Source organism: Physeter macrocephalus, chromosome 11 (genome assembly GCF_002837175.3).
Source record: "Physeter macrocephalus isolate SW-GA chromosome 11, ASM283717v5, whole genome shotgun sequence".
NCBI classification, from domain to species: Eukaryota; Metazoa; Chordata; class Mammalia; order Artiodactyla; family Physeteridae; genus Physeter; species Physeter macrocephalus.
In genome coordinates, this window is record NC_041224.1 from 103,674,226 (window position 1) to 103,692,341 (window position 18,116).

The 18,116-nt window shown below is 42.2% G+C and overlaps 1 protein-coding gene across 2 annotated transcripts in view; it reads left to right on the plus strand.

Moving 5' to 3' along the window:
* Nucleotides 1-17,600, plus strand: part of SCG5 (secretogranin V) — a 53,872-nt gene extending 36,272 nt beyond the window's left edge. Inside the window, exons 3-6 of one of the 2 annotated variants that reach the window (XM_007122070.3) lie at nt 2,088-2,237; nt 6,210-6,319; nt 13,098-13,151; nt 17,027-17,600. In XM_007122070.3, the coding sequence (XP_007122132.2) occupies nt 2,088-2,237; nt 6,210-6,319; nt 13,098-13,151; nt 17,027-17,122 (410 nt within the window). In that variant the 3' untranslated portion in view covers nt 17,123-17,600. Of the gene's footprint in view, nt 1-2,087; nt 2,238-6,206; nt 6,320-13,097; nt 13,152-17,026 lie in introns of both variants that reach the window. The other variant, XM_007122069.2, reaches the window with a different exon arrangement.
* The last annotated feature ends 516 nt before the right edge of the window (nt 17,601-18,116 follow it).

The window sequence follows — 18,116 nt, forward strand, 5'->3', positions numbered from 1 at the left end:
TGAAGAACCTAGGGGCAGGACAGGAATAAAGACACAGATGTAAAGAATGGACTTGAAGACACAGGGAGAGGGGAGGGTAAGCTGGGATGAAGTGAGAGAGTGGCATGGACATATATACACTATCAAATGTAAAATAGATAGCTAGTGGAAAGCAGCCACATAGCACAGGGTGATCAGCTCGGTGCTTTGTGACCACCTAGAGGGGTGGGATAGGGAGGGTGGGAGATAGATAGATAGATGATAGATAGATAGATAGATATAGATATAGATATAGAGATATCTTCTTTATCCATTCATCTGTTGATGGACACTTAGGTTGCTTTCATATCTTGGCTGTTGAAAATAATGCTGCAATGAATATTGGGCTGCATATATCTTTTTGAATTAGTGTTTTCAGTTTCTTTGGATAAATCCCCAGGAGTGGAATTGCTGGATCATATGGTAGTTCTATTTTTCATTTTTTGAGGAACCTCCACCCTGTTTTCATAGTGGCTGTACCAAAGAGTTAATTTTAAAAATAGAAAAACTGAAAGAAATATCTAAATGTTGATAGTACTTTTGAAGTGGCAATAGTTTTGTAAGTTTAGAAGGTGAGAAGAAATCACAAAGGATAACAACAACAAGTCTGAGTGCATAAATATTAAAACTTATGTTAGCAAACTATCGATATTACAAATTTAATAACCAGAATTCAGTCAGACAGCATGGGGAAGTGTTTGCAGGAAATGTAATGGCCAAAGGCCTGATATCTTTTTTTTTTTTTTTTGCGGTACGCAGGCCTCTCACAGTTGTGGCCTCCCCCATTGTGGAGCACAGGCTCCGGACGCGCAGGCTTAGCGGCCATGGCTCACGGGCCCAACCACTCCGCGGTATATGGGATCTTCCCAGACTGGGGCACGAACCCGTGTCCCCTACATCAGCAGGCGGACTCTCAACCACTGCGCCACCAGGGAAGCCCGGCCTTATATCTTTATTATGTAAAATGTTGATGCAAATTGATAAGAGAAACACTAAAATTCCAAGAGCATAAACAAACAACTCACAGAAAAGAAATTAAAGCTAGTAAATAAACACATGGAAAAATATTTGAGCTAGTAATCAAAGACATTCAAAATAAAACAGTAATTTTTCTACAAGATTTTATATTAGCAAAGACAACATAAAACTATTTTTGTAGAACCCAATGCTGGTTAAGATGTTATAAAAATGGTATTCTCAGATTTTGTTGATGATATTTTATTAATTGGTACCTCCTTTTTGGAAAACAGTTTGGCAATATAAAGAGCCATAAAATATTTATAGCCTTTGACCCAGTAATTTGACTTCTGGGAGTCTCTCCTGAGGAAAACTAATCCAAAATATGGAAAAAATTAAATGCCCAAGAGTAAATTGGGAAACACTAAACATCCCACAGAGTGGGAATGATTAAAATGTTGTGGTAGAGCCACTGGATAGAAAACTACATATTCATTTATAATCAAGGGGATAGAGACCATGCAGCCACATGCTTTAATAGTAAGTGGAAAACCAATAAACACTTAGATATAAAAAGATGTGCAGAGAAGAAAATTGAAATAAATGCACCCAGTTTTAAGTGGTTGATCTAGAATGGCAGGAGGACAAAGACCTTTTTCTTCATCTCCCTTTTTTGTGATAATTGGTTGTCATTCAACCTGTTCTTTTACCTGGATGCTAGTTGCATCCTCTTCTCTTCCCTGAACTCCATGCCCAGCTTCCAAACCACAGCCCATCTGTGTCAGTGCCACTCAAGCTCCAACTCATTCAAGAAGCCTTCCCCATCCTATCAGCCAAATGAAACTCTCCCTTTACTCTGCTCCCAATGCTATATTTTAACATGTCTATTATAGCACATATACAATGTGCCCTGTGTGGAAATGATATATGTGCAGTATGTGTCTGTTTCCACAACTAAAATTTTAACCCCCTAGAGGGTAGAAACTGTTGGATTTCCTTTTTTCTCTCCACAGCATAGGGCACAGTGCTTTGTCTGTATGGTATGCCCGAATAAATATTAGTTGAAATGAATGTCATTGCACTGAAATGAACTACTTCTGATTCCCTGGCAGGTGGAGCTCATGAAGGTCTTCAGCACTTGGGTCCCTTTGGCAACATCCCGAACATTGTGGCAGAGTTGACCGGTGACAACATTCCCAAGGACTTCAGTGAAGATCAGGGCTACCCAGACCCTCCAAATCCCTGTCCAGTTGGAAAAACAGGTAGTGGGCATGCCCTTGGGTTCTCATGAAATGTAGAGCCTTTGGGAGGAAATTAAAAATTCTAACATTGGCTGCACATGTTCAGAGAAATAATATTTCTATTCCGATGAGCCCCTGTGTATTTGTATGTGGGTTGGAAAGGGAAGTTGATTCTAGAACCCTTGGTGAGTTCTGGTGTTCCGATACACCCACAGAGGACTCTCCTAGCCAAGGCTTTATCTTCTGTCTCTCTCCCTCTTTGGGAATTTATGCTCTTTTCTGCACTTGCTCCAATTTTAATAAAAAAGGAGAAGGATTTTCTCCTTTTTTGCCTCTTCTATGATACAATCGCTGCCCACTTTTAGTGTCTTGGGAACTTTTTAGTGTGTGGATGATCCATGCTCATTTTTTTTCCTTACCTTCTCTTGACAATAGATATTTCAACTATGTTGTAACCAGTGAGCATCTATCCTGAAATATTTCTTTGGGGGCTGGGAGGCGGCATGAGAGAGAGGGGGCCCCAGAAGGGAAGAAGTTGGTTAAGGGAGAAGGTTGAAACTTTCCTTGCTCCTCATATATCGCTCCCACTTTCCTACCACCCAATTCCAAAGAGAATGAATGGTGAGTGTGCTACACTTATTCTGGGCTTTGAGCAGCTTACCTTGGTGGTTCAGAGTAGTGGCTCTAAACTGACGACTACCGGAATTCAAATCCAAGGTCAAGATATGTGACCTCGAACAAGTTGGCGAACCACTTGCACCTCAGTTTCCTTATTTGCAAAATGGGGGTTATTGGGGAATTATATGAAATTACCCATGTTAAACACTTGGTACAGCACCCAGCACAGAGTAAGGACTCATTAAATGTCATCCTGATTATAAATAGCTTTGCCACTAGTAGGAAATGAATCTCTTTTCTTGGGCTTCTACTCTCTTCCAGCAACAGAGTAGTCTTTTCCCCACAACCTAATAATAATACTAGGTAGTATTTATTATCCCTACTTTACATATAAGGAAACTTAGAAAGTAACTTCACCAAGGTTATCCATGTAGCAAGTAGTTGAGCCAAGGCTCAAACCCAGATCTACCTGATTCAGGACTGTGCATGCAACCACCATGTCATGCTGCCTTGCTCTGAAAATTCTGTCAGTATTGGCCCCTCAGTTTTTCTGAAACACAATACAGGCTCTCTCTGAAAGATATTCCTCTTTTCATTTAGGGCGAGGTCTCTGTTTTCCATGGGGGACAGAGGCTTCATCCTGGGATGGGACAACCAGAGTATTTGGATGTGGCCAAGCTAGTGCAGGGACGCTGGCCCAGGACCACAGGAAAATCTGAATCAGCCACCTTTTACTTGCTTGTGGGACTTTGGATGGGAAGGAAGAAAGGTCAGTTCAGGCTCCATGGGGATTTGATTAAATTGATTCAATATCATATAATACAGTGGTTCTTAATATATAGTCCCAGCAATATCAGCATTACCTGAAACTTACTGGAAATGCAGATTTTCAGGCCCTACTCCAGACCTATTGAATCAAAAACTCCGGGGGTAGGACCCAGAAATTCATATTCTAACCTGCCTTTCATGTGATTCTGGAGCATACCAAAGTTTTGGAACTGTTGTTGGAGAATGGAAAGAGAACCAGAGGTTGAGCCAAGAGATCTGAGTTCTTGTCCTAATCATAGTATGTCAGTTTACTTCCTTGGACCTCAGTTTCTTCATCTGTAAAATGAAGGCATAGTCAGTGCCTTAAAAAAAAATTCAATGTAGTCCTAGCTTATCCTGAAAGAAAAACAATATCTAGATCTATGTGATCAAGCAATAATTAGGAACACTTAGGAGCTCCGAGATGGAGCAGTCAGGGTGGGCTGATAGAGTTGGATAAAAGGACCCAGCTCCCAGGACCTTTCTTGTCCGAGATTACCTGCCGTTTCCTTCCCTGTCTTTTCATACGCTGCCATATGCAGACTGCCTGACCTCTCTTGCTTTGCTATCCCTTTCCTCCATGTTAATTGCTCTAGATGAAGTTAGATAAATAGTTCAGTGAGAAGTGGGGAGCCACGTCAGAGCCACACTAGGGATTTGTTCCAAATGCTAGTGCCTTCCTCAGGAGCTTCATGCTGTTAAGGGCTGAGAGACTGGATGCTTAAAGCTGCTGGAAGGCGTCAGAGCAGTCTCAAGAGACCAGACTACCTGGCTGATTGTATTAGACCCCCTTTAGTACTGACTTTGATGCCTCACTGTCCCTTCGAAAGGAAGTCTCTTTCATTCTAGTCCTGCACAAAATTCACATCCCTCCCCAGCCCCCCTTTTTAAAGCTTTGTCTAAAACACATTAGAGGGCTTCCCTGGTGGCACAGTGGTTGAGAATCCGCCTGCCAATGCAGGGGACACGGGTTCATGCCCCGGTCCGGGAAGCTCCCACATGCCGCGGAGTGGCTGGGCCTGTGAGCCATGGCCACGGAGCCTGTGCTCTGCAACAGGAGAGGCCACAACAGTGAGAGGCCTGCGTACCACAAAAAAAATAAAAATTAAAAAAAAAATAAATAAATAAAAATAAAACACATTAGGGACAGAAAAAAAAATGGCTTATTTTCAGAGTATTGTGTCTAGTAATGATAGGGCTTAGGTAAAAGCAGCAGCCAAGAGGGATAACCTTTCTTGGGTTTGAATGGAAGACATGCTTTATTTCAAAGAGCATTGATAATATGAACTGTCATTTAAAGAAAGATGGTGAGACGGGAACTTAAACATGGAGGAAACCTATTATGTGCCAGATGCTCTATATATGATCATCTCTATTCCTCATAGCTACCCTGTAAGGTAAGGATTTGATTATTCTCATCTCATAGATGAATAAATGGACTTAGACTAAGTTAACTTTCCCAAGAAACTAAACCCATCTATCACTCATGAGTTAGGATTTGAACCCTGAGCTTGGGTCTAGCTTTCTGACTCCAAGCTTACCCTGTTACCACTACAACACACAACATCAAGTACTGTCTAATAATTATGGTTCTTATATAATGGGCTTTCTCCAAGAAGCCAGAATCATTTCTAAAGAGCCCACCCAAGAGAAAACAGAGTGAGTCATGTGGAATGGAAGTATACCAGTGAAGGAAATACTTGCCGTTATGACAGATAAAAAATAATAGTGGCTTGGGCTTCCCTGGTGGTGCAGTGGCTGAGAATCTGCCTGCCAATGCAGGGACACGGGTTTGGGCCCTGGTCTGGGAAGATCCCACATGCCGCGGAGCCTGAGCGTCTGGAGCTTGTGCTCCACAACAAGAGAGGCCACAACAGTGAGAGGCCCACACACCGTGATGAAGAGTGGTCCCTGCTCGCCGCAACTAGAGAAAGCCCTTGCACAGAAACGAAGACCCAACACAGCCAAAAATTAAATAAATAAAGATTTTTTAAAAAATAATAATAATAGTGGCTTAACAAAATAGAAGTTTATTTCTCGTTTGTGTGAAGTCCTGCCAAAGGTGGGTGAGAGTGTGATAGGGGTGGATGGTTCAGCAACGCAGACTGCCATCTTTCATCTTTGCACTTGACATCTACAGCTGCCCTGGTCAGCAACATGTAGCAAGCAGACCGACAGAAGGCGGGGGGTTGGGGAGAGAAGGAGAGGGGGTCATATAGAAGGTTTCTATGGGCCAGACCTGGAGGTGGAGTACATCACTTCTGCCCACATTCCATTGGCCCAAACCTAGGCATATGACTCCACCTGACTGCATAGCAAGGCTGGGAAATTAGCCATGTGCCAATAGGGAATAGGAAGTGGGTTTGGGGAGCAGCCAACCAGTCTCTGCCATGGGTAGGAGAGGAGTGGGAGTCTGGGATGAGCAAATCCCAGAAGGAAAGTGACTTAGAGAGACTGAGGTGAATAGATTCTGACCTTTGGGTGCCTAGTTGTTTTTAATAAATTAACTCTTAGAATAACAATAGATGTTGTGGCTGTTCCTCAAAAACCTTTTGTTGTTTGCAGTAGATGATGGATGTCTAGAAAACACCCCTGACACAGCAGAGTTCAGTCAAGAATTCCAGTTACACCAGCACCTATTTGATCCAGAACATGACTATCCAGGCTTGGGCAAGTGGGTAAGTCCAATCTTAATTGCTAATCGGTCTTATACTCTGGTACTCTGAAGGTACTGATGGCAGAGATGAGCAACATGGGTGGGGAGAGAGAAGGAAAATTGCTTAGAAGCTGATCTTTTCCAGAAAGCTCTGGTTGAGAGGGACTTTAATTCCAAACCACACTCACTGTGTAGGGCTCAATACACCAATCCATCCGAAGAGTCAGGGACCTGAACCAGTCTCATCGGCTGTAGTCCCAGAAGCTTCTACTCTGGTCTACTCCATAGCCTGTGTCACAACATGTCCTAAAGTCTCATCAGTGTTTCATGCAGCTCTTATAGGAAGTATATGATATTTTTGTTTTTTAAAAAAAAAGGATACTAAGAAAATTTGCAAGTTTTATCTCTAGACTGAAGGAGATGATCTCTGCAGAACTAAGGGAAGACCATGCCAGAAGCTAAGAAACAGACATGTAATTCTGCTCTATAGAAAGAGAAGATAAATTCCAAAATGCGTAGCAGTGAACTTGCTGTCAATACCAGGCAAGAATCTGTAACTGCCAGTTAAGGAAATTGTTTATAAGCACTTAGAAGAGAAATCATGACCATTTGGCGTAGGTTTGCTAAAAAACAAGTTTTGTCAATCTAATTGTATTCTTCTACTTGCCAGCATTATTCATTTACTTGCCAGCTTGATGAGGGAAATGAAGTGAGCATGGTGCATTTGGACTTCAGCAAAGTGTTTGACGAGCTCTTTCATGATCTCCTGTTTGAAGAAGTGGAGGGATACAACCTAGGCAGGAGAACATTACCAGAAGGGAGCTTCTTAAAGAGTCCATGTCAAGAGGGAAAGCGATTTCACATAGTATCCTGTGTGTCTTAGTGCTATCCCACTCCACATTTTTATAAATGTTTGTAATAAAAACTATAGAACATGAACTTATCAGATTCTTCAGAAAGACACAAAGTTGGAAGGGAGAGCACTGAATGACAGAGTTGGGATTCAAGAAGATCCTAACAAGCTGGAACAATGAATTGAACAAGATCACAATTGAGTGGAGAGAGATCTATCTTCCTGTGGCTTGGTTGATGTTAATCAAATGCTGAAGCCATGTGAGCAAAGTGGAAAAATACTAAGAAGTGTTAGTTCACATATACATAGGTGGTCAGTACATCTGTGGAAGGAGTGAGTGAATGAGGAATGAGGAGATACTCCTAACTGCCTAAGGCCCTCTAAAATTATAGGTCTCTTCTCAGCTCATTACTGGCAGCCAGCTTGCTGCCTACTTTACTAGGAATACTGTGATCTCAGGACTAAATTCTCTCACTTCCTTTTACATTGTTTCAGAGAGAGAGGTCCTTCCTCATTAATAACCACTTTCATTTTTCCATCATCTTTTCCATCATCCAAGCAGTTTGATTCCCTCTCCTGTCAACATGCACATGTTTCCTGTCTTAAAACAACAAAGCAACAATATGCTCTAAGTTAATTTTGCTTTTTCCATTATGTGTTATTCTATTTCTCTTCTTTTTGATAAGCAGCTCTGTTAGGGAGAATTTGTAGAGCCATCCTGAAGCCTACTAGCAGTATTTAAATATGTTGAATTACATAGGCAATCATCTATAGGTTCTTGACTAGGAGACTGAAATCATGAAAATCTTTTATAAAAGTTATTAGGGTGGCATAGGGAATGATGAAATATAGAGAGAAGAGACTAAAGGCAGGAAAAAAAATAGAGAAGGTAATTCTAGTTATGACGGCTGTGAACATAGAGCATTTAAGTGAATTTCACCAACACGATGAGAATCCAAGGCATTTCCAAGGGGGCCAGGGAACTGACTAGAATTGGTATATGGCATATACATAGCATGAGGAGGAGAAAAGAGCTATATCAGGTTTATAAGAAATGGAAGGTATGAACTTTTCCTCTGAGGGAATTAAAAAAAAAGAAGAAAGGAAGAAGAGAGGGAGGTAGCAGAGAAAGAAGGAAGCAGAGACAGGGTAGGAAAAAGTAGAAGAGCACAGCAGAGCACTGGGAAGCAATCCATAAGAGATGGGCAAAAGTATTGCCAAACTGAAGCAAGGGCCAGGATGGAGACTGATTTGTTCCAGGCACTGTGCTAGGTGCTTGATATACAGTAATCATCAACATGGTAGTGGTCTTCGGTGAACTTAGCATCTTGTGATGAATTGCATGAAAATAAAATGAACCCAGCTTAGCACTGTTCAGCTTCCTGATCCAGCTATACCATGAGTATACCAGGTTAAATTACTGGGGAAAATGGAGGAGAGGGATAGAGGAAGACCCAGGACTGAGGACTCACGTGGTCAATTGTATGATAACAACTGAGGACGTCAAAGACACTAAAAAGGGCAGCACTGAATTCTAGGGTGACATGTCTACCTCGCATGACTGGTAGGCTGGAAATGAGGGAAAGGATGCAAGGGGGAAATGGAGAACAGTCTGAGTGAGGGCAGAGAGCCCAACTGAGGAAGTGGGAGAGATGGAAACTTCTCTGTTGCCAACTTTCCTCACCTCTTCTTGAAAACCTTTACAGATTTCTCTCATCACGTTCCACTCACTCCCAGCACTCCAGTACAAAGCCAGCCACCATCTCTCATTCTTTTTTGCTTCCTTCTCTAAATACTGATTTGTTTTCTCTCAGTCACTCCCATTCTTTGTCTACGTCAGAGCTAAAGACTAGAAGTTAGGACTATTACAGATCAATGACCGGGAACAATGTTTACACACCTTTCTCATTTGTAATTATGTGTCTGTTTAAACTTAAGTTTCCTTCATTTATTTTCTCATTACCACCCAGCAGTCAAATGTGATTTGCTTGATCTTCGCATGGAAGTGTGAATTGAGTATGTCTTACTTTTGCAAGCTGGGGTCCCGAAGCTTTCCTTAGTGTTTATAAAGAATGATGGTCTCAAGCTTGTCTTAAGCTCCACTACCCTTTAAGTTAACAAAGGCATCATCTTTCACAAGAGACCTGCACACAAGACCCTGATTCCTTATTTGCTAGTAATGTTTTCCTGTCTTTGATATTAGCTGGAGCTCAGCTGGGTTTTGAGCAGCGATTCACATATTATAAATATCAGTGTCTGTCTAATTTCCTGCATTCCTCTCTCTTTGTTAATACATCAAGATACATTTATTAAATGCACATCATATGCCTTCCAGGCCCTGTGTTAGGTGACGGAAATACAAAGATGATGATAATAGTCATTGTATTTTATAATAAGATAGTAAATAGTCCTATTTGTTGAGCACATACTGTGAGGCAGACACTATGCTAAATACTTTACATGAATTATTTCATTCAGTCTGCCCCTCCCTATCATGCTCATTTTATAGATGAGAAAATACAGGCTTAGGGAGTTTGAATAGCCTGCCTACTACCAAAAGAGCTGATGATTGGCAGAGCTGGTATTTGAACCAGACCATTCAACTCTGAGAGTTCTGTAAAACCTGGATAAATTCCTTATCTTTTCTTGGCTCATCACTCATAGTGTGTCCCGTACAGTGGTCCTGTCGAGTCCTATCTAGGACTGGTTGTCTTTCAGACGATGTGTGTATCCACAGCATTGAGCGGCCATACCAAAGGCTGGCTACCATAGATGTCAGCCATCTCCCCCTCCACACATTCATTGCTGAGTGTTACTCACTTAGGAAAAAGTTGTCTCGAAAGCAAATGTTTCTCCTTTCCAAGTGCTTTCCACATCTTTTCATCAGCAGCTCAGGTCTTTAATCGGATGCAGTTGAACGGAGCCATGAACCTGAGCCATGGGAGAAATGAGACACAGGACCCTCTGCCTTTCTTTATCTTTCATGCCCTCAATGTGTCTGAAGAGTCACATGCTCTTCAGTTTGGGTTTCTCTCATGTTTCCGTATCATTAGACATGAGCTATGCCTTTCTGATGTGTTCTTAGTGTTTCCCTCGGGAGGCCTATGAAGCCAGTTTGTCCCAGAATTGGTGGTGACTTGAGCAACGTGGTGTCTGCCAAGTTTCTCCAGTGTAAAATCAGTATCTTTCCCTTCGAAATTAATCGTTGATCTATGGGGATTTACTTCAAGACTGTATAAATATTCTGTACCCATTAAACTTTCAACTAACAATTTTAGTATCCATTGATGACACTCACCAGAATCAGTGATAACTATGGTAGTTGTAAAATGGTGATTTTTTAAAAACTCTACTATTCTTCTGACATTTCTTGGTTGGCATTCTCTTCTAAGCCAGATTTTTTCCCTGCTCCCCCATTTATTTATTTGTTTTAAAATTTAGTATCAGTATAGATTCATTGTTTCCTATTATTATTTATTTTACTGTTCAAACTGTCCTAGATTTAACCAGTGGGAGTCTCTGCAGGCTGGCTTTTCTTTCCTTTCACTATGTCTTATCACTTTTTTTTTTTTTTTTTTTTGGCGGTACGCGGGCCTCTCACTGTTGTGGCCCCTCCCGTTGCAGAGCACAGGCTCCAGACGCGCAGCCTCAGCGGCCACGGCTCATGGGCCCAGCCGCTCCGCGGCATGTGGGGTCTTCCCTGACCGGGGCACAAACCCGCGTCCCCTGCATCGGCAGGCGGACTCTCAAACCACTGTGCCACCAGGGAAGCCCCTTCTCATCACTTTTTGAGTACTTCCTTACTTTCTGGCCCAATGAGATATCCAACCTCATTCATCCTTGTACTTTCCCTGCCCTAGCCCTAGAATCAGACATTTCTCTAAGAAGCCTCTCTGGTTCCACTTAGGAATGGAATTTGAAGCCAAGATCTGGGCAGTTGTCCAAAATCTTGATGGCACCATGGAAAGCTCTCTCCATGAACTCAAACCTGCTACTCACCTGGAAAACAGGCTCACTGCTCCCCACTCCCCACCCCACCTATAGGGAATGGGTGTCAGGAGAGGGGCTGGTTTCTTCTCATTCGTTTTTGTATACTTCTTTCACCCACCTGCCAGTCCCTGCCTTTAAATCCATATGATAGCGGGGCTAATCAGGAATGCCAAGGACACTGTCAGGCAGGGGTTAGAAAGCATCCTGCTAATCCTAACCTGTGCTCTTAGGGAAACACAGGGACCATCCTTGAGAGGAAGACTTGACAGACCTTTGCATTTCTTTTTGAATGAAGGCTCTTATGAGTATAACCTGTCCCACGACCTTCTAAAGGGGAGTAACTAAAATGCTGCTGTCTTTAACCCTGCTGGCGGCACAGTGGACCTCTGCCATGGCTGACTGTCTGTCCCACCCCCATGGTACCAGCTCGTGGGCCCCTGTGCCCTCCCTCCCGCTCAGGCAGCTGATCCCGGTGATGCACATGAAGAAGCCTCTTTCCTGGCCCCCTATCTCCCAACCCCCTTCCCCAGCTTTAGCACGAACTCCCAGGACATTCTCTTGCCTCAGGAATTGTTTCATCCACAGAAAGGCAAGTACAGACAATGGGAAGGAGCTTCACAGAAATATCCTCATTCCTCGAGTGAATGATCTGCAAGTCCGTCTTTTCTCCCTTCTGAGATTTAAACTGACCAGTTCTCCAAATGAGCATGAGATGGAGGCTGCGGCCAGGACTGGCCTGCGGGGCTGTGGAGGCTCCTTGACACCCTGGCACGGCTTCCGTGCATAGCTGAGGTTGGGCAAGAGACGCACATTGTAAATTGTGGGTGGAGTAGATTTTAATGAACGTGAAAACTATGAAGCTCGTTCTTGGCATTTGTCATTTTCATTTGCAAATCTATCATGAAAAAAAAATTTGATATCCAGACAGCTCAGGAGATACTAGGATTGTAAAAACATGTTCCTTACCAGAACTCTGTCATCTCCTTTTTTTTTTTTTCAATCAATGTCAGGGTATTTTATTTAGAGTAAGATGAATCACCTCTTTTATACATTATCTCCCTTCTGATTAAAAAGTCAAATAAAACAACAACCTAAGAAAGCCCCCAATTCCCCTTCTCCCATTCTCCCTCAGGTTAAGTGTTCTGTCTCTTGTAATCCCAACAGAATGGAAATCTATTCAGCATGTGTCTGATATTCTAGAGCTCATTTAAGTCCACTACGTGTTTGAAATCCCGCAATATGAGGAAACACACAAACTCTGGTAACGGAGCCTGTCCCCACTACCTAGCCCCAACACAACTTTCTTGAAATCCCGCTGAGGAAACACTTACACAAACTCTGGTAACGGAGCCTGTCCCCACTACCTAGCCCCAACACAACTTTCCTTCTGCCAAGAAGTTTTTTGGCAGTTTTTAAAAGGTTCACTCTATTAAAAATGTTATAGACCGAATGGTTTTCCGATTGCCTTGACTGGGGGCACTGACTCAAGCCACAAGAGGGAGGGTCACAGAAGTCAGGTGTCTCATTTGCTTACACAGAGGATTGTTACTAATAGTCAGACCCTACTCTAGAGAACGATTTATGTGTACAGCTCATAAAAGGAGTTAGATACCAACGTAAAATAAGATAAAATTGTTTGTTTTAAACAAAGCCTGTTCAAAGTGAGGAGGTGGGTCTCCAGTGCCCCTTATGTGTTAGAATGTCGTATTTTCTTGTTTATGTGATTGTTGATGACACTGGTGTGCCTCGGGACATTGCAGAGCACTTTATTAAAAGCTGTACAACCACCGGCTTTTCTCTTGTGGTCTATCTTTCTGCCACGACATTCCTTTCATCTGGCTTCGTTTCCAAAATATGTGTATGCAGATATCCAGGGGGACACACCAGGTGTAAAATAGACGTTGACCAAATGTGATCCATACTTCTGCATTTGTGTTTTCTTTTCTCCCCACTCTAGAACAAGAAGCTCCTTTATGAGAAGATGAAAGGAGGACAGAGACGCAAGCGGAGGGTAACGCCTGGCTGGCTGGCGGGCTGTGGGGATGCCTGGAGCTTTCTGAGCAGGGGCAGTTGACAGGCCGTTAGCCTCAGTGGTTGGAAAGTAGCAGAATCCTTTCACGTGCTGAACAGTGGTCCCGAGTGACAAGGGCCATGCCTAAAAAGTCTGCCCTTGGTTTCTGCGATGTCTTCCCCAAGTTTTAGCATGTGATTTTTAGTGGCATGCTAAGTTTTGTGGCAATTCCACCAGCTCCATTGCACTCACAAAATGTCAGTTGCATCCCTACCATGGGTGTAAGGGTGCGGGGAGTACAGGAGGGTATGTCTTTCCTCAAAGGGTCTGTAGGCCACTGGGGGAAATGGCTCACACCTCTGCATCAATTATATAAAAACTTGAGACAGGAGCCAGGAAGTGTTGAACTGCCTGCTCCAGGCAATAATTTTGAAGGAATGTAGGGACAGAAGATGAGATGAACAAACCTCATTCCTTCTACATACTTTTTTCCCTTGCTCTAGCCAGATTGATGTAAAAATTCACTAGATCCATTGTATTTGTTCGCTGACTGGTGAATTTACTGCAGGCTTAGTTATTAACCGTCTCTGAGCTGCCCAAGGTGCTGTGCATTTACCCACTACAGTGATGCCTCTTGTAAAGCTGATGTCAATTTGCTTTGGGTTTCCAATGCATTTTATGGTGTTGAGACTGAACAAATGGTCAGTGGTTGGTGCCTTACTAGACGAAACCACCTGCCATTTGTGTTGGATCCGATGAAGGAAAAAGTTAAAGTCCTGCTTATTACATAGCAAAGTGCTGCCGGGGAGTAACCGTTTTAGTTAAAATATACAAACCAAACTGTATACCCAAGGCTACTGACTGTTTATTTAGAATAGCAAGTGCCTGGATCCTGGCAAAATCTGGGAATCTGGACAGTGGTAATTGTGGCCATTCTGAACAGTTTTGCCGAATCCAGGCAGAGAATGCTTTAAGAGGTGTGGATTTTCTGGACTCAACATTAATTCCTCAGGTCCCTGAAACAGAAAGTTCCAAGCCCCTGTGCTGCCTGACAAAATACAGAAGACCCGTGGCCAGTTTTCTATTTGAGAAGCAAAGTTTTGCTTGTAAACAGATCTTCAGAGAGTTAATGGTGGTATTAGGGGTTTTTCTTGGGTGATTACAGTTTCTAGTGGCAGATGATGGCAGGAAGGGTCCGAAGGGTATAAATGCGGTCTTGAGAAAACATCAAGAAATTCTATTCCAAGAGCTCAGAATATCCATAATTTACCAGCAAGATGGCTTGAGCATCTCCCCATGGCACAACAAGGGCATTTCCAAATCAGACCAATGACCGTACCAAAATGAGTAACTTAGCATGAAGCTTTAATCGCCTCTACTTCCTGGCTCACTATTCCTTCTACCCATGACTGTGGGTCATGATTTAGGTCATTTTTCCATGAGACCAGTGATTACCAAAACTCAGGATTCTGGCTAGAATCCATGTTATAAAGGATTTTACTTTGGCTTCAACTTCCTCCACATAGGAAAGGCTTAGAGTTTATGAAAATAAAGATCACTTTGACCCAGAGGTATCAAGTTCTTCCTACTCTCAGGCATCTATTGATACAAAGATCCATGCTCATGCCGTAAACCAGGGGCCTTTCCGGTCTGGTGGAGAAACAGAACCTGCCTCCCCTGTCATCAGGCCTCAGGTGGTGTTCCCACCTTGACTGAAGACTTTAAACGACTCCCTCAAGTGCACGAATCAATATAAAGAAATTATGGGCTTTTGTGAAAAATCAAGGCTTTCTCCAACGAAGCTCAGCATCTGCTGTGGTTTCCAGAGGTCACTAAAAGCAGGGATCCCATCCCAATGGTTCTGCCGGTTGTGAAGTGGCAATAATGTTCTCTGTGTAACCTAGCCAGTCTCTCACCCAAGGGGGAAGGTAAATATCTAAGTGCCTTGAGTTCTTCAGAGGATAATTAAAACCAAGTATCATCATTATTATTACTCTTATGTGTAGGATTCAATACTCATAGACATTTATCAAGAAAGTTCAAGCCCCGCATGCTGCAACTAAGACCCAGTGCAGCCAAATAAATATATATATTTTTTAAAAATACTATTGTAGTTTAAATTAAAAAAAAAAAGTTCAAGTGATTGCTCCTGTTACTTCCTCATTAATTCACTTCCCCTGCCCTCTATCATTTGGCATGTTCTGGGTCTGGGCCAAAGGACTTGCTGCCATGACAGTCCCTTACCAGGAGGGATTTCCCCCAGAGTTACAACAGAGCCTCAGGTGGTTTTATGCAAATTTCTATACTTGCTCAAATCTGGTTGAATTCCTAGTTGCTTCAAGAGTAAAAGGTCAATTCACCTTTTAAATCACTTCACAAACTGTTTAACTCTTAAGATGTATCTTGTTGATATTTGAGATCTACTATTATTTAAAGAGTTTATCAACCCTTTATTCCCATATTTGATAACATGAATATCTCATATCCTTTTAAAATATATTAGGATTTTTAGTAAAATATATTTTTACTAAAAAACAATCAAAATATTTATAATATTGAATACACTTTTTCAGTCCACACATGCTCCACCTAGCCAGAGATTCTGATACGATTCCCTGGGATAGGCCAGGCCATTCCAGTTGACAGTTCCTGATATAAAAAGGTATTTTAGTTATTTAAAATATTTTAAAGATGCTTCCCAGCAAACTACTGTTATTTGGTGACTTATCACTTTTCAGATATATGAAGACATTGCATACTTTGTAATTCTCAGCTTGTTGGTGATGCATTTTTGCAGAATGTGTGGGACCTTTCATCATTCATGCTTTTACCTGTCAGAATGTGGAAGGACACTCATAAATACTAAACTCAGATTCCAGGCCTTCTCTTTTGGAGAATGTCAGCTCACCCTTCGAAAGTTATGGCAGACAATGTCCCGTGGGCAAGAGAGACCCCCTGCAAAATGCCTCCATTCATCCATGGGGACTAGAGGTGTGATGGGATTGCTGATTATTTGTAACTACAGCTTCTTTCTTATGTTTTTGTTCAGTTATTGGCAGGCAACTTCAATAAACAAATATCTTCCAAAACTTCTGAATTTTTTCTGCTTGCTAAATACTATGTTGTACAGCTCCAGTTACTAGTTCAAATCCAAACCTCAAAAAATAGATATGGATTAGAGAAGGAATGGAAAAACCTTGACTCATTCAGAATACCAACAGCTGAAAAGGATTTCAGATGGTGGAGTCTTGAGTCAAAAATAAAGGAGCTTTCTGTATAACTTCCTTCTTTTCTTCACGTTTTGAATTTGACTGAGGGAAGGTGAAAATGATTGCTAGGGCCCCTGATGCATCCTCTTTAAGTAGAATACTGCTTTGAAAGAGTCAATCACAGCAACAGGTGATCTGTGACCACTCTGCAGATACTAATTCCCATTTGGCCCTGCTCTGTCATCCATCGTCTTTAGAATATTCTTCTTGTAAAATGATTTAATGCAGTTCACATTCTCTCTCCCCTAAAATAAGGCCATAGGATAATAATTCTGTTTCATGTGAGGCTTTGTATCTAAGTTAATAGTGAGGGTTTCTTAGCTGGTTCACTTCAAATCTTTATGCCAAAAAAGGGGATGGAGCCAAATTGTATCTGATACTTAGCTGTGTGAAATAGTTGTGTGAAAGACAGAGACACATCTGTCAGTCAGTGTTTCTCTGGCCACTGAGGTATTGATTAGTGCACCGGAGTAATCATCTGGTAGGTCGTAGGCACCACTGTTACCTTGTTAACCCAATAGGCCAGAAACAATTCTCGTTCTCTTCTTCTGTGCGATGTCTGTATCCAATGTTCACGTATGACTCCAAACCATGTATTTTTTTCAGAGTGTCAATCCATATCTGCAAGGACAGAGACTGGACAATGTGGTGGCGAAGAAGTCAGTCCCTCATTTTTCAGATGAGGATAAGGACCCAGAGTAAAGTGAAAATGCTGAGTGGAAACCCACACGACCTGTTAGACCTCCTTGGTGTTGCTTATGTGCATGCGTTGTTAGAGCCCCTGTGAATGGCAGCATGTTTCTAATTTAGACAAGTATGGATGAAAAGCAGCTGTATTTTGATATCCTATTGTCCTTCACACTGATAGCTCTGCTTTCTGCTAAATTAGGATAAGAGCTTTTTTCCTTTAACTGTGGAGCTGCAATGAGCATTAAAATTAAAATGTATGTGTCAATAACAATAAAAAGCAAATGAATGAAATGTCCTCCGATTTCTTACAGTTTAAAATGGTGTTTCGGGTGGCACTGTTTTGGCCAAGTCTGTAAAAGGCTGGCATTTGATTTTGATTATGTAGTTAATCCAGCCCTTGGGCATTATTACACACCAATAAAGAAGATTGTACCCAGGAGGAGCTGACACATTTCACTTGGCTGCATCTTAATAAATGTGTATGCAAGCATGAGTATGTGAATTTCTTTTTAATTTAGAGCATTATAAAAACACTTTCTTTGCTTACTAGAACAAACTCACCAATATGATCTTATCTGATCTTAACAATAATACGGTGAAGTAAATGGGGGGGTATTATTATTCCCATTTTACAGATGGTGGGACTGAGACTCAGCTTCCACGAAAAGCTGAAAGTGGCACAGTCAGTACTCAGGGACTAAGGTCTGCTGACTCGGACTTTTTATTCAGCAAACATTGTTTCTACCATGTGCCAGGCACAGGGCTGGGCTCTGGGGGGCGCACTGGGGACTCACACTGACACCAGCCAGGTCCTCAGGCAGCAAAGCATCCAATCCATGAGCTCTGAGTAGGTCATTCAGCTCCATGCTGCTTTCAAAGCTTGGAATGGCAGATGCAGACGTGCTCTCCTGCATGCTTCTGAAGAGGCAGGCAATTTTCTTTCAGCTGAGTCCTCCCAAGTCAGAAAAATCAGTGAAAGGCTGGCAGGAATCAGTTCACTGGTGAG